The sequence below is a fragment of the Papaver somniferum genome, unplaced genomic scaffold, assembly GCF_003573695.1.
Source record: "Papaver somniferum cultivar HN1 unplaced genomic scaffold, ASM357369v1 unplaced-scaffold_118, whole genome shotgun sequence".
In the NCBI taxonomy this organism is placed as follows: Eukaryota; Viridiplantae; Streptophyta; class Magnoliopsida; order Ranunculales; family Papaveraceae; genus Papaver; species Papaver somniferum.
In genome coordinates, this window is record NW_020620825.1 from 10,843,779 (window position 1) to 10,861,506 (window position 17,728).

Sequence of the window (17,728 nt, forward strand, 5' to 3'; positions counted from 1 at the left end):
CCCGCAAGTTGCACATGCTGGCTACACAAAATTTTGAGAACTGCTTTCAAGTCCCGACATATATAGTCAAAATCTAATCAGGGTTAAATACAATCCATAGTCACTGAGCCCACTCTTGCAATCACAAAACCTCAAAACTTATCCATATCCACACGAGTAAACTTTGTACGACCATGATTCAAAACAAGAGAAAAAGTTAAAGACTTTGATCCAAATACATTATTCTTCCTAAATTCCTATATAACGGGCATCAGAACCTCACTACATTCACTCACTACCTACTACTCACTGCATTTTTGCAATCCCATCTTCACTTTACTTCGAAAGAAAATGTCCAACCCTAAGGTTTACTTCGACATGACAGTCGGTGGAAAGCCCGGTGGACGCATCGTAATGGAGCTTTTTGCCGATGTTGTTCCTCGTACCGCTGAGAACTTCAGAGCTCTTTGTACAGGAGAAAAAGGGAAGGGGAAATGTGGAAAACCTCTACACTACAAAGGATCTGGTTTCCACAGAGTGATTCCTGAGTTCATGTGCCAAGGAGGTGATTTCACTGCTGGAAATGGTACCGGCGGGGAATCCATCTACGGTGCCAAGTTTGCTGATGAAAACTTCGTGAAGAAACACACTGGACCTGGGATCTTATCCATGGCTAACTCTGGACCTGGGACCAACGGATCTCAGTTTTTCATTTGTACTGATAAGACTGAATGGCTTGATGGGAAACATGTTGTTTTTGGTCAAGTTGTGGAAGGTATGGATGTTGTTAGAGCTATTGAGAAAGTTGGATCTCAGAGTGGTAAGTGTAAGGTTCCTGTTGTTGTTGCTGACTGCGGCCAGATTTGTTAGATCGGGGAAATTCTCACTCAACCGCTATCATTAATTCCCCTAATTAAATCCATGGTCTCTTCTTTTTTATGTTTGTCTTTATCTCCCTAATGCTATTGTAATGGAGTTGAAAAATCTAGTTGGGAAGAAGGACTACTACTGTTCATCATCTTTTAATAAATCAGGGGTTTAAGTACGTAACTGGGTTTTAATTATTGAACTCGTGTGTTTGATTTACTTGTTTTGATCTTCCGTTCTCCTATGGACGGTTACTATAATATTACATTACAAATGTTTGCAACAATTTTCATGGTGTTTTTTGTTTGTTAAGTTTGTTCAATGACTATCAAAGCTGAACAACTGTTAATGGGGTTTAATGACTGTGAGGAGAAGAACAACCAGTGACACTATTCGGGTTGTCGATGAGTATGTGCTATGAAAAGGAAGAATTATTGGAAGGCAAAAATGCGAAGCTGCTACACTTCGGGCTTTTTGTGTGGCAATCTCCATGACACCTTGTGGTGGACATGGATGGGGAAAGACTAACATTTTCTGCAAAAATGGCTTTCTTTTTCTTTTTTAACTGGATTCATAGACAATTTACCGTGTCATTTATGAAATGACCTGAATGTAATTATCTCGTGTTTCGGGATGTGGCTCAGCCAAGTCCAACAGACACCTTCTCAATTGGATTTGTGGGAGTAATTCTGGAGTTCGGCACACCATTGTTTTAATTTTTATGTTCTAGTCACTGACTGGGACTGCAATAACCTATGTAACCATACTTTCTAATGAAAGGTAACCAAGCATATACATTTGCCTCATGGTTCATGTTTTCTAGCCAAATCAAAACCATCATTTTTCATTTGTTTTTTTACGAAGCAAGAAGAATTAACTTGGAATGTTTACATTTTTAGCATCTTCCTGAACTTAAAATAAAATGTCATCAGAGATGGCAGATAACCAAACACTACTTAGACAACCGGCTCTTGTTAACTTAGCCAAAATATCTGCTATCTTATTCTTTTCTTTAGGCACAAAACTATAGTGCCAAGAATTATTACTTTTGAAAATTGTTTTGATGTCTAGAATCATGTTACAAATCATTTAGTTTGCATTAAAACTGTCTTTGTTTACTGCTTCGTTTACAGACAACTTTACATAAGTATTGGTTTGTTTCGAGAATCACTTCAAGTGTCTACTTTTTAATTTTGAAAAATTAAGTTTTTGAAAGCTTCTCTTATGCTCTAAATTTTCATCCTGTGAGAATATAAAATTTATTGAGCTGAAAATTGTGAAAGAAAATTTTCACATAGCAAAATTTTACTGTGTTACTTTTACCCTGAGAAAGGAATGTTTTTTGTTTCTGTTTCCTCTTATGGGTTCGAATTGTGTTCATATGGGTACCCAAGAGTCACTTGCCACGAACCGTCTCTAGAAAACCCTAAAATTATATTCCTTGAGAAACCATTTAAATACCAGTCCTTTTGATTTAAGTTCGTTCACTCTAGGTTGTTTTTTTTTTTGTCAAGAATGTCTTCTCCTTCTCGCACTTGTGATTTTGCAAAAGGATTTCTTGACAAGGGTGGTTTCGAGTCCAAAGGGAAGAAGAAAAGAACTCTAGTAGAAGTTGACGATATCAAATATCAAAATCCTGATGATTATTTTGATGTCTCATGATATTATGCATATACTCATCAAGATGTGGAGAATGATGAGATGGTTTCTGCTGAAGTGGTTCATGATTTTCTTAAATACTTTGAACAAGCAAAACTGCAGCTCGTTGATACTATGAAGGGTCTCGATGTGTTACGAACTGAGTTGAAAAAGATTAACTCTGACCTTGTTCTCATGAAGACACGTGTTAAAGATCTTCTCAACAAGGATAACTTCTCTGAAGAAGCAGTAGATGCTGTCAATCACAAGCTCAAAGGTCTCAAGACTCGTGAGGGTTCCGGAAGTGTTCTTTGACTCTATTTTGAGTTTGTTTTCTTGTTTTTAAGATTTGAGTTTTACTTTTTCTAGGAAACTTCTTATGATAATTTATTCTTGTGTTTTAAGAAGGATAACTAGGGTTTGGAATAACAAATATTGTGATTACACATAGCTATTTCCAACGATTTTCATCTTGCAATGTTTTAGATTTATTTATTTAAATTCTAGGTTATTTGGAAGATGATTTTGCAGTATTAATATTTATTGGTTTTATATATTGCAAAAATATTTTAGGATATGTGTGTTTACGTCCGTGAACTATGATTATCTCAGATATGTCAAAAGTTAAGTCTATTATGTCTTTATGCAAATACTGATAAAAGATACAATGGACTTTCGAATATTCTGCAGTATTGATCTTTCCCTAATCCACTTCTATGTGAAAGTACTGTATGGCTCCGTAAGTTTTCTTATGTTGAGCATTTCCGATTAAATTAATCATTAAGGTCTTCTTGTGGTTAATTTATTCGACTTTTCTGGATACAAATTCATGTTTCATGTAATTTGTTTATGTCCGAAGAAATCATTCTTTTCTTGTAAAAGTAAGGTCGCTCTTGTTGTTCTATCGGGAATGACATTGTGTGGGGAGAGTTCTTAATTGAGCTTGTGCTTAATTGCAAATCCTTATGGGTAGCGCGGCTGTGGAATATTGTAGGAGTTATCTTGTACTTTTATAAAATCCTTGATGAATACACTAAGTTTCGACTATGTGAAATCATCTAAACCAAGTTGATATGTTCTCTTTTAGTCATGAATAATCTATTTGAGAATTTCATGATGATCCCGTTAGTTTTCGTACCTTTGCCAATTTATATTGACAAAAGGGGGAGACTTGTTTTGTAGTTCACACTACATACATATGGTTTACGGATCATTGTGTAAGGGGGGGTGGTTTTCACTGTGAGATGAAGTATTGACTAAGGGGGATTGATCCATATCACCATAGTATTATTGTCAAAGTTGTGATACAATTGAACTTCGATGTCGTGTAATAATATGATGACACTGTATAAAAATGATTGAAAACAACTATTTTTTTATTGCTATGGTTACGGATCTTCAACAACAATGATGCTGAGTTGAACACGTTCAGAATCACTGGAGTAACTGGAGTGACGAAGAATTCAAGCAATGTTGAAAAACCAAGGAAATCAAGCATGTTGGATGAGAAGCTACAAAGCGTATCTATTTTGTAATACATATGTATTGATAATTTTTCACTAAATTTGACAAAAGGAGAGATTGTTAGAGCACTGCTCGGTCGAACTGGCAAGCGTTGATATCTCAAGCTTGCTTGTCAAGTTTAGGTGATCAAAACTATAAGTCTTGATTTCTACTCTACTTATAGAAATGTCTCGGATTATGATATAATATGTAGTTGAGATTTAGACTTCACGACGTTCATCAATTAAAGACAAAGATCTACTGAGGAGAGCTTGGAGGAACTTCGTCAACAAAAGGTATGTGAAGATTAAAACTTATCTATCACTCAGAAGTCTATTTTATTCTATCTCCTAATGAGACTAACTCGTATAGCTATATAGACTTTTACATTACACACATTTGATATCTAGAGCCGAGTATCTCGCTTATCTATTTCTCGAAATATGTGTTGGAAGCTTTTTGCTTTAGCTAATTTCATCATTATTCTTGACGAGTTTAGTTGGAAGCAATCTATTTGTTGGAAACTAAATAATAAGTCAAAAGATGATCATGTGTAAATTGCCTTGAAACATCTTACATGATTTGTGTGAGATAGTCATTTGATGTCGACTCGGAATGTTTCGTATTGATCATTCGATCACTTGAAAATTACATATAAGCTAATAGTTTGTGTGAGACAGTCATTGTCGTCTTCTTAGGATGTTTCAATGATTGAAATGGGAGTTTAGAACAATTAACCATTGTCTGGATTCAACACATCATACATACCAGTATGCAAACTGTCGTGGTATGATTTAGGTCCGGAAACCGAGTTTGCATACCAGTATGCGAATGGTTTTAACTTTTAAATTCCGGTAACCAAGTTGGCATACTAGTATGCGAACGGTTCTACCTGATTTACGGTCCGGGACAGCAATATGCGTACCTATTTGCAAACTGTTGGACAAGACCAAACTCTGGAACTTAAGTTTGCGTACCCGTTTGCAAACTTAGTGGTTAAAGTTCTAAAATCGGTTAAGTATGATTTCATACTAATGAACAAATAAATTTATAAATTAAGGAATGCAATCTTTGCAAACCGTGCTTAATGTTCATGAATTGATTCTTGTATAAGTACTACGAATCAATCCAATTTAGCTTCAATTGTGTCTTGTATACTTCTATGAGATATAAAAAACTATATGAGTAACACAATTAGATTCATTTGATTATATTTTATTTTTGATTGATCGTCATATTTGATCTAGAAGTGTTATATGAATGTGGTTAATACAAAAGTGTTCATACGACTAACTTCCTTTAACTGTTATTGAGCCAACTCAATATACACGTTTAGGTACGGTTACCCATATCTAAATGAAGGTGTATTTCATTTGTGTGTAACAATCTAAAACCATATAACGGTGAAGAGATATTGCTTTGGTTTTAAGCAAACTTAGATTGAATCTTAAATCAGGTTTTCATATAACAGTGAATATTGATTGCTTTGTTAATAAGCTAACGTAGAAAGCAAACCCTGATTTGAAAGACTATATAAGGGAAAACTCTAGAAACTGGAAAACCTAATCCCGACACTTTCCTGTGTCCAAGTTGCAACTAGAGTCGATTCTCCTATAACCTAGGTTTTTCCAAAACCATTATAGGTCAACGACTTGAAGATTTTATTTGGGATTCATGAAGCCAGACCCAACTATTTTTTTATGTAGTTGCGCATTCTGATCTTAATTGTTCTATCGTATTGAGTACTATCTTCTCTAAGATTTGCTCGAGATTTATCTCTGATAGGTAAGATATAGATAGTAATCACAAAGCTCTTCGTCTCATTCTTTGTGATTCCACAATAACTTCTTATACTACCATATAGTTAAGTTATTGTGAGCTGATTGATATTTCTAGGTTGTTCTTCGAGAATATAAGACCGGATTATCAATTGGTTCCTGTTCACCTTGATTTATCAAAAGACGGAACAAAAACTTCGTAGGTACTTCTGCGGGAGACAGATTTATCTATCAGAATAAACTTTTTTTGTGAGAGAAAGATTTGTTTACAAGTCTTCGACTTTGGGTCGTGGAAACTCTTACTTGTGGGTGAGATCATCTAAGGGAATCGAGTACGTAGAGTCTTGCCGGGATTCAAAGGCGTAAGGAATGCGACTGTACCTTAATCGGTGTGAGACTTGGTTAGGGATCAACTACATACCAGTCTGAAGTTAATTTGTAGTAGGCTAGTGTCTGTAGCGGCTTAATACAGTGTGGTGTTCAAAACTGGACTAGGTCCCGGGGTTTTTCTGCATTTTCGGTTTCTTCATTAACAAAACTTCTGGTGTCCGTGTTATTTCTTTTCCGCATTATATTTTTTTTACATAATTGAAATATCACACGTTGTGCGTAGTTCAATCAATTGGTAAATCAACCTTTGGTTGTTGATATAAATTGATTGACACTTGAACATTGATTTTTGGTACCGTTCAAGTTATTCTCATACCAATTAGTTCACAGATTCATTCATGTTGATTTGCTGATTGATTTGAGAAAGAGATATAACTCTTGGATATCTTTCCTTGATTGAGTCTGACTGTCTAGTTGATTCTCTTGGAATTATGTTGGAGTTAGTCCATACAGATTGCGGAACGAAATATTGGGGTGTGGTTTTAGACCCCCGCTTTTTTACCTAAAATTTCCTACTAGATGGAATTTTTTTATGATTCAAATGGTATTCAATACTGCAAGGTCTGTAGAATCGTGGACCATCCAGGTCCTCTATGTGAAGATAAAAGTGATGTTAACACCCATAACCCCACCCACTTCCTACTTCTAGTCCTATCAATACCTCTCCTCTGAACCGCAGTACCATGTCAATAGAAGAATTTATTCTGACAAAGATGTTGTTGCTGAGTTTGATACCAAGCTAAGAAATTCCCAAAGACATATTGTGTTTTCTAATAGCACTGGAAATTTCATAATGTTTAAAGCAGGTCTCCAAGACCCTAATGTGGAGGAAATTCCTACTCAAAACCCTGATGTCCTGGCATGTCAAAGAAATCACATAAAAATTGTTGTTGGTCACAAGCTTAAGGAAATAACTCAGAAAAGAAAAACCTTTAACATCAAGAATGTTGCTCGTCTGCAGGGCCATAACAATAGAAACAACAATACTGAAATCCTTAACCCTGGGAACATCTTCCCCAAAATATCTATCGCTGTCCTTAACCCTTACCCAACCATCCCTTCTCTAGGTGACATTCATGAAGAGTTTAAGAACCAAAAGAAGATGTTATGGGAAAGAATAAAATTGGAAATGAAAAACAAAAATGAGGTGTCCTATCATAATCCTACAAGCACTGAATCAAAAAGGAAAAATCTTTCCCTGGAAAACCTATGCTGAAAAAATTAAGAAAGTTAGGACTCAATGCCCCAATTCAGAAATGTTTAGAGGTGATTTCAGGTTTGAGGTTCTACCCATCCTAACTAGCCAAATGACCTCACTTTACCAAGAATAGTAAGAGAGAGAGTTGTCTTTCCATTGTACCTTGTCATTCTTTATATAGACTTTCCAAAAGCCCCTTCCTTTTATGACATCATTCCATGTGTCCCAAACTTCTTTAATTAATACTAATTCCATTCCTTCTCTAATAAAACCTTCTTCTTTCCTCTTAATTCCTCCCTTGTCCTTTCCATCTAATGGACACTTTTTTGGTGGACTTGGGCTTTAGTCACTAAGTCCCCATGTCTCATGTTGGGTTTGCCTCCCCTTTGAGGACACACTAGCCCGGCTAAAAGGGTAATATTTTTCATGTATCAATATTAGTCCTCTGACTATTGGGTCAATTTTCAAATGAACCGATAGTCAAATTATCCTTTACTCTCGATCACCACGAGTCACAAACAGCGGGACGGTTGCTATGTCACTTATGATGACACTTCCTCTATATATAAATGTCGTTCCTTATATTCGATCATCTGCCTCAAACACCTCGTTTTCCATTTTTGCTTCTTCCCGTATAATACTTTACTTAAATGGCTCATTCTCTTCATGGGTACGTTTTAACCTTAATGCTTATTCCTGCGCTGGTCTCAATGTTCAAGGAGGCGGAACTGGAGCGCCTGTTGTTAGTGAAGGCCGAAGTTGAGGCACTTCGTGAACACAGATTAGAGAAAAGGTACTCCATGCGTGCCCAGTTCGCGGAACGTCATGATGTGCATCAGGCGGCTCAGAGGGCCGGACGTATGACATCTACCATTCATCACGCTTTAGATGACGCTGTCACAACTCGGTACATTGCTAACTCGCTTCTCATGGAGTCCTCACTAATGACAACAACTATAGATCATGCCATCGTTGATTGTCGTTCGTGTACCCCTGACCAAGTGACTCCGCGGCTCCCGGGGTGCACTCTGTCCTTAGCGGCTGTCTCAACGCTTGTAAATTTGCTCTATCCCAAAGATGAGCTCGCGCATTTACTAGCATTAAGAGCATAGGTGGAGGTATTGTGGGTTCTCAGGAGGACTCGCTTAGACAAAGCACGTAAGGAGTGTGATTAACATGAAGGAACTCTTGCGCTCTCTCGTAATGCAAGAGGTAAGGGAAAAGTTATGCGGGACATCCGCAGGTTGATAAGAGAGGCTAACTGGGAATTATCTCAGGCCGCCATTCAGTGTGACGAGGGGCGTTTAATGGCGGAAGCCGTGGATATGGACATTGCCCGTTGTCGCGAGATGATAGTCGGTTAATGTTGCGTGTTGTTTTGAGGCGACTTATTTTGCTAGCTTTTTTCTTTCGTACACTTGTTTTGGGACTCCGTCTCTTGTGGACTTGTTTTAGATGTTAGTATTATTTATTGCTTGTTTCTATGCTTCTCTTCCTGTTGCTAATTTTCCTACCCTTTGTGTTGTGGGTATTACCCTGCTGGTCTTTGATTTCTGAGTCCCCAGGACTTATTTCAAGTTTTCCTTCCCTCTAGGAGGTACCCCACTGCTGCCTGGGGAGCATCGTCTACTTTACCTTTATATACAGTTCTTCTCCCTAGTATGCTTACTGGTTTCTTTTTAATTTCATTTTCTCCTTCTCTTGGTCAGTCATATTGCATGCATGGCCAACTCTCTTCACGGATATGTGTTATCTTTGGCGCATGTTCCCATGTTGGTTTCGGCGAGATTCAGACGTTGTGAATTGAAGCGACTTCTACTTGTGAAGTATAAAATCGAGGAACCTCGAAAGAAGAGGAAGGTAAATAGAGATGCCAAGCACGAGAACTTTAGGTTACAACATGAAGCGTACTAAACTTCTCGGCAGACTGAACCATCAGGCCGCGTACCCTTAGAGATCCAACGAGTGCTGGACGATGCTACTACCGCTCGTGACGCAGCTAATCAATTATTCGCAGATTCTGTGATGCTGATGGCTACTATAGATCGCGCCATTTCCGATTGCCATCTATGGATTTCCGATCAGATAGCCTTACTGCTTCTCGGGGATACACTGACCTTAGCGTCTGCGTCTACGCTCGTACCTCACCCCTATCTTGAGGATGAGTTGGCGCGCTTATTAGTCTTAAAAGAAGAAGCGGGTTTGTTGTGTACGCTTCGGTTAATTCATCAGGATAAATCTCGTAAAGAGTACGATGACCATGAGGACACTCTTTCGCTTGCTCGTGAAGCCGGAGCTGGGGGTGAAGTTATTCAAGACATCCATCATTTAGTGCATGAAGCTGATCAGGATCTTCGCTTGGCTACTGCCCAGTGTGATGACTGACGTTTGATGGTGGAAGCTTTGGATGCGGATATTGCTCGTTGTCGGGCGTTAATGGCTGATTAGGTTGCGTGTCCCTCTGCAAGGTTTTTTTTTTTCATTTTGATGTTTGGTTTCCCTTTTATGTTTGTTCTGAATCAGTATGAATAGTTTTTTCTTTTTAAGTTGGAGTGTTGTTTTCTTCCTCTCCCCTCTTTTTTTTGAATGCGCTTATTCCCTCCTCTCGTTTTTCTCTCTCTTTTGTGAGAGGGGTATGCGTATTCCATCCCTCTTTTTTGAGGGAGCTAACCCTGATAAAAGAGGGTTAATGCCCTAGTAAAATGCGCCTACCATTCTTTTTTATTTATTGAGAGGGTGTTGGGGTGGGCGGTCGCTAGTGAAACACACCTAATCCTTTTTTTATTGGAAGGGAGTTGTGTGGGGTGGGCGTTGGTGAAACGCGCCTACCCCCTCCCCCCTCTTTTTATTGAATAAGTATCTGGTGGGGTGGGCGTCAGTGGAACGCGCCTACTCCCCCTTTCTTTTTATGGAAAGGGTGTCGAGTGGGGTGGGCGTTAGTGAAACACGCCTATTCCACCCCCCCTTTTTTTTATGGCAAGGGTGTCGGGTGGGGTGGGCGTTAGTGAAACACGCCTATTTCCCCTTCTTTTTATGGCAAGGGTTTCGGGTGGGGTGGGCGTTGTTGAAACGCGCCTACTCCCCCCCTTCTTTTTATTAAATAGGTATCGGGTGGGGTGGGCATCAGTGGAACGCTCCTACTTCCCACTCTTATTATGGAAAGGGTGTCGGGTGGGGTGGGCGTTGGTGAAACACGTCTACTACCCCCTTCTTTTTATTGAATAGGTATCGGTTTGGGTGGGCATCAGTGGAACGCGCCTACTTCCCACTCTTTTTATGGAAAGGGTGTTGGGTGGGATGGGAGTTATTGAAACGCGCCTATTATCCCTCTCTTCTAGATTAGCCTTAGCATCCTTTTCTTGGATTTGTCAGTCTATCAGACTCCGTTGGCTAACCTGAGACCTTTTGTGTCAGTCAATCAGGCGCCTTTGGCTGACCTAAGACCTTTTGTAGATTTTTCATTCAAGCAGGCGCCTTCGGATAACCTGAGACCTTTTGTAGATTTGTCAGTCGAGCCGGCGCCTTTGGCTAACCTGAGACCTTTTGTAGATTTGTCAGTCAATCAGGCGCCTTTGGCTAACCTGAGACCTTTTATAGATTTTTCAGTCGATCAGGCGCTTTTGGCTAACCTGAGACTTTTTGTAGATTTGTCAGTCGATCAGACGCCTTTGGCTAACCTGAGACCTTTTGTAGATTTGTCAGTCGATCACGCGCCTTTGGCTAACCTGAGACCTTTTGTAGATTCATACCACTCTTGATAACTTACTTTTATTGCTTGAAGAAGATATTTATACATTGAGGGTTTCAGGGATGAAACTTTTTCAACCATTTACGGTTGATGGGTGTTTTGACCTTGGTTTCATCCATGCACCTAAGCTTATAATATCCGCTTTCTACCACTTTTATTATTTTGAACGACCCTTCCTAGTTTGCATCAAACTTACCGGCGCTGGCATTTCTTTGTACGTGAGGGACGATTTTTAATACCAAGTCATCCACCTTGAAGGTTATCTCTTTCACGCTTTGGTTATAATAATTGATTGCACGCTTTCTGTAAGCTTCTGCGAATCACTCCACTCGTGTTCTCCATTTTTCAATTATATATAGGTGGGCGAAGTGACTTATCTCATCTGGAGAGTTGTGATTGGACATTGCTACTCTTACCGATGGGATTGCTATCTCCGCTGGCAATATCGTGTCTTCTCCGTAGTCTAGTGAATATGGTGATGCTCTGGTAGAGCTACACTTCGAGATTCTATGTGCCCAGAGTGCTAATGGAAACTGTTCGTGCCACTCTCTATGGTGATCATACACTGTCCTGCTGAGGATTCGGATGAGCGTCTTTTTTGTCGCCTCAGCTTGCCCATTTCCCTTTGGTTAGTAAGGGGTCGATAGATGAAGTCTTATGTTGTATTGGCTGAGCAGGTAGAGTACATACATGTTCATAAAAGACTTGGTATTATCTGCTCTAATTATCATGGGTGCGGCGAACCTATAAATGATATGTTCTTTGATGAATGCGGCCACAATTGCTCCAGCGTAGTCTTTGAGAGGTATTGCTTCTACCCATTTCGATGCGTACTCGGCGGTCGTTGTTATGTATTTATGGCGCTTCGACGACGTCGGGTTGATTGGGCCTATAATATCAAGTCCCCAACTATGAAACGACCATGGTGTCACTATCTTGTGTAGCTGCGTGTGGGGCGCTTAGATCAGATTTCCGTGCGTTTGGCAACTTAAGCATTTTCGGACATGTTCTGCGGTGTTTCTTTCCATGGTTGGCCAGTAAAATCCTCCTTCGTAAGCTAGAGGAACAGCTTACGCATTCCCTGATGCTCAGCATCATGTGACCGCGTCATCACCTCTGCTGCTTCTTGGTCCGACAAGCATCGCAATATAGCCCCGCTATAGCTTCTGCGGTATAGGATACCGTCGTGTACAAAGATTTTTCTTGAGAGGTGGTTAAGAATTTAGGATGATCTTCAGGAGTCCTGAATTCTGGATTTATGAGGTTTGCTAGCTTTATCTATTGCTGTAACACCCAATATATTTATTGGTTTTGAATTTCGGGACGAAATTGTTTTTAAGGAGTTAATAGTGTAACACCCAGTATTTTTGGTTTGAATTTCGGGACGAAATGCTTTTTAAGGAGTTAATAGAGTAACACCCAGTATTTTTGGTTTTGAATTTCGGGACGAAATTCTTTTTAAGCGGTTAATAGTGTAAAACCCCGTAATTTTATTAATATGATTTTCACGCCTAAAACCCATCCATATTATTCTATTCTAGTTTTTAATCTAAAAATTAATTTGTGAAGATAAATATTTAGTTTTGAATATATTCATGGTTTCCAAAATAAAATAAAATAAAATAATAAAGATGATTTTTAATTGTAGTGAATGTGTGCATTGTGTGGTGTATATATATATATATTTTTATTAAATTTTGTGTCACTATTATTTAGAAACCTATTATAGGGGCTCTAAGGAATTGAGGGCTTCTAAGGATTCAACTATCCTAAATGCGGATGAGGGGGGCCCTATTTTGTTACCAAAATTATAAAACTATCCTTTGATAACCAAAATAATTACCAAACCTAAATCTAATTAAATCAAAAGCTAAACCTAAACAAAAAAAAAAACAAAAAAAGTAACCTATCTCTTCTTCTTCATCTCCTTCATCGCCTTTTCTTCCTTCCTTCCATTTTTTTTACTCTCTAATCGTCGATTCTCAGCTAGTAATAACTTTAGTTGGGTAAGAATTGAAAACCCAAATCCTTTTTATTGATTTAGGTTTTGTTAACTTAAAGATGAAAAATTACTTTCAGAACTGAATATGGTTGGAAAAATATGAACTCCCAACCATATGCAGTGCTTACGGTTAGGTTTTCCTACCGATATTAAATTTTCAAATCAAAATCAAAATTTAGTTTGTGTACGGTTGGAAAACCACACCGAAGGATTTTCATGCGGTTGGGAACGCCTACCGTAAACTCAACTGAATTTTTTAATTTCACATTGTCTAGTCGGATCTTTCCACACCCCTCGAGACTATATATAGTATTGGGTTTTTAGAAGCAACTAACTTTATATTGTAATTATTTTTTTCACTATTATTATTTAGAATGTTAGGAGGAACCCGCCATGCCATATAATCAAATACGGTTTGAGTTTCACACCATGAATTCCTCGGAAAATTTTAATACGGTTTGTTTGTCATATCGTATATCTCTTATATACCCTGGAGTTAGCTACGGTTAAAAAAAACCCTCCGTATAGCTTTCCCTCAATTTCTAAACTCTTCTTTTTCCTTTCTGTTTAAACTCGAGCTAATCTTAACAGAAACAATCACTTTCCACCATCACCAAAGATAATCACAACATCAATATACCCATTTCCGAATTATCAATCCCATGTTTCTCTCCATAGCTCAATCATTCACAGCTCTGTCAACAACAATTCCATTTATTTACCATCACCGTTAACCTAATCATCATCACACTGTCATGAACTCCACTAGCAGAACTGATCAAGCACTCTTCAACGCTGGCAAAACCCACATCTCAACGATACTGCAACTGCATCATCATGGCACTTCACCTTCACCATCGAGTCTTGACCGCAACCCCAAAAACAAAATCCTTTTCTCCTTCTTATTTAGCACGATCACCATCATTAATCGCCTGTATTTCCCCATCTTCACCATTAATGGCAACACAACCTTTCCCTGCAATTGAAATGATTAGTCTGATTTTATCATTAACTTTGTTTAATTTAATTAACCTAATCACTGGGATAAGGGGTTTTGGAATTACTATTTGATAACCCAATTTTTTGTCATTTTGTGATCCCTTAAAACCAAAATCTTGAAGCCCCTATAATAGGTTTCATTATTTATGTGTTTGAAATGCATGTATTTTAATAGTTGGGTGCGTTTAAAATAGTGTGGCCCTTATCAAAACTAGAGTGGTAAATAATAATTGACTAGAGTTTTATTTACCAAAACCGTGTATAACAAAAGAAAGAAAAAAAAAACAAAAGAGGCGTCACTTTCATCTTCTCCAATTTTTCTTCTCTTTTGTCTCCTAACACAAAAACCCCAAACACTTTTACCCATCACTTTCATCTTTCTTTCCTTCTACTTTGTTTCTCTTTACCTCTTTTGGAATAATAAAAAGAAAACAAAAAGAAAGAAAAGAAACCCTAAGCTATTAATCCTTCTTGTTCTTGGAAATTGTGTATGCTTTGTTTGGATTTGGATTGATTCAAGAGTTTGGGGTTTTGCTAAAAAGGTAGGGGTTTCTACCTAATATCAAATAAATCCTATTTTAGCATTAACTTTATATTGATTTGTTTTGATTACAATACTAATAATCATCATGTTTGTTTTTAAATTCAGTATGCTATTTTGTGTTATTTAATTTATTTATGAAATTTTATATATTTATTACTGATCGTTATTGTTAAAATATTCTAGATTTTTATTTTAAATTTAATATAGTTAGTATTTTTTTTTATTATTGTAGAAATTATACTAATGCTTAATTACTTAGTTTTGATTTCGTGAAAATGAGCTTGATGCATTATAGCATTTTTTTTGGTTTGTGATAGTGAATCTAATGTGTTAGATTTTTAGTGAGATTGAGTTTAGATTTTCCAAAGTGAGTTTAATTTATTAGTCGATGGCACTGATATGAATTAAGTTATAGGAAAATATGTATTTGTTTGCTGCTGAAATGTCAGGCCTTTATGGCATCCCACCAGTGGTGGCTACCCTGGGAAGACTGTTCGAGGAACAGTAGTGGTTTGTTTACCGGAATAGCACTGACAATTAGATTAAGAATCTAGAATTTTGGATTGAAGATTTTGAGTAAGAACATATGTCAGGCCTTTATGGCATCCCACAACTGGTGGCTACCCTGGGAAGACTGTTCAGGGAACAGTAGTGGTTTGTTTACCGGAATAACTCTGACAACTAGATTAAGGAGCTAGAATTTGAGATTGAAGATTTCGAGTAAGAAAATATTAAGTATTTGTAGTTGAGGATGTTGTAAGTATTGTTGTTAATTTTTATGCACGGTCTTAATTAGTATATCTGTTGCATTTGTTTGTTTTTCGATGCACTCTATTATTTTTGGAGACTTCCTACTGGGTTGTGGTTTGCTCACCCCCTTTTCCTCCCTTTCCACAGAGAATAAAGAAAGACTAGCCGTAAAAGAAATTATTTGTATCATGGGGATTGGGTATCGCATTTTTGATTTCATCGAGGTGTTGGTTTGTCTTAATTTTGTAATTAGTATTTTACATTTTTTAATTTTAAAAGTAATATTATATTTCATTCTATAAAATTCGGTTGAGTTGAGTTTTGTATTTTATTAAAATCTTTTGGAACGGAGAATCTGGTCTTACACGAGTGGCGGTCCGTAAATTTTGACTTGCTAGGTGGATCGGACCCGACCCACAAGGTCGAATCCGTGTTCGCTAGAAGTCCGAAAATCCGGGCTGTCACAATTGCAAACAGATTTACTCATCTTGATCTTTGATCTAAACGGAATTCAAATAGGCTTATCTCTTAGAGGCAGATTGGTATCAAAAGTCTTCACTTCGGCTCAAGAAACTCTTAGGCTGTAAAGAACGTCATCTAAGGGAATCAATTGCGTAGAGCTTGCAAGGTTCAAGAGACGTAAGGAGCGCGATTGTAATTGGATGGTGGATTCGGTCTCCTACATTCCAGTCCAAAATATGAAAGTAGGTTAGTGTCTATAACATCTTAATACAGTTTGGTGTTCAAAGATGGACGAGGTCCCGGGATTTTTCTACAGTTGCGGTTTCCTCGTCAATAAAACTTCTGGTTTCTTGTGTTTTTTCTTTTCCATATTATATTGTTTATCTTTATAATTGGATTTACGCAAGTTATACATATTCAATCTTAGTAGATACGTCTATCCGATTGTGATCGATTATGAGACTCGTTTCTTATACAATTCATATCTTGAAATATAGACAACAAGTTTAATTACTTAGAAGAATTCCGATTGAATTATTTGGATACGACTAGATTGATCTTGGATATTGATTTTTGAGATCGTCCAAGTACTCTTCTTAACAATCAGGTTCACGGACCTTTTGTCTATATACATACTGATTGAGAAGAGGTAGAGATATAAACTCTATATACATATTGTCAAGGATAATTCAGTTGGTCTACTTGCAATTGTATTAGGTTTTGTCCTTACAGGTTTCCGAACGAAAAAGTTGGTGGTGTAATTGGTACCCCTTCGTTTTCAGCTCTTGCTTGGAAATCCAATGTTAATATCTCCATTTTATATTTCTCTTGTAACCGCATAGTTGCCACTATCACACCAATCAATGGCATTCCTTAGTTGTTCAGGGGATATTATGGTAGCCCCTATACTACTCAGGATAAATTGAACTCCTTGAGAATGATTGAAAATACTGCCACTATCACACCAATCAATGACATTCCTTGGTTTGGTCACCAGGACTGAAAGGACATTGTTACTAAATGTTGGAAAAGAAACACTCAGGTTATCATTTTATCATAACTATCAAATTAAAGGATGTCAAGGTTAGAGTCAGGTTATGGAACAAAACTGTCTATCGAAACATCAAGCCCAATCTAGAAGAGTGTTAAACATTTCGAATGGATTACCAAGAATAACTTTGACAATGCTATAGTTATGCTATCAAAGAAGCCAATAAGAATATTCAACACTAGCATGATATACAAGAAAAATTGTGGAAAACAAAACGAAGAGACCAATTCATCAGGCTAGGAGATAGGATCACTAAATTATTCCATGACTCTGCTAAAAAAAGAATAAGAAAAAATAAAATTGAATCTATCCAAAATTTCAAGGAAGATTGGCTCAGTGACATCAATGTTATTTCCGATTTACCTCTCACTTTGAAAAAATGGCCACAACTGAACCCATTAACATTAACCAAAATATCATTAATTGTATACCTAAAAACATCTCATCCTCAGAAAATGAAAACCTTATTGCTACTCCTGATGCCCCGAAAATTAAGAATATGCTCTTCAGTATGGCTTGAGATAAATATTCTGGTCCAAATGGTTTACCTCCAAATTTTTTCCAAGCCAACTGAGAAGTGGTTGTCGAAGACATTATGGAAATGGTCCAGAACTTCTTCAACTCTCGATTCGTTCTTAAAGAAATGAACTCTACATTTATATCCCTCATAACTAAAATTGAAACTCCTATAAATCCATCTCACTTTAGGCCCATATCTTTATGCAACACCACCTATAAAATCATCTTCAAACTCGTTATTCAAATATTACAAACCCTTCTATCCAAGCTCATTTCACCATTCCAATCTTCTTTCATTCA

General features: G+C 37.5%; 1 protein-coding gene across 1 annotated transcript; it reads left to right on the forward strand.

Moving 5' to 3' along the window:
* Positions 1-243: 243 nt before the first annotated feature.
* On the forward strand, positions 244-1,129 carry LOC113330364 (peptidyl-prolyl cis-trans isomerase-like). The gene has a single exon (XM_026577178.1). It carries the CDS (start codon positions 331-333, stop codon positions 847-849), a length of 519 nt encoding a protein of 172 aa, XP_026432963.1. The 5' UTR covers positions 244-330; the 3' UTR covers positions 850-1,129.
* The last annotated feature ends 16,599 nt before the right edge of the window (positions 1,130-17,728 follow it).

Excerpts from the sequence above, each read along its gene's own strand:
- LOC113330364 (XM_026577178.1), top strand. The coding sequence starts at position 331 with ATGTCCAACCCTAAGGTTTACTTCGACATGACAGTCGGTGGAAAGCCC.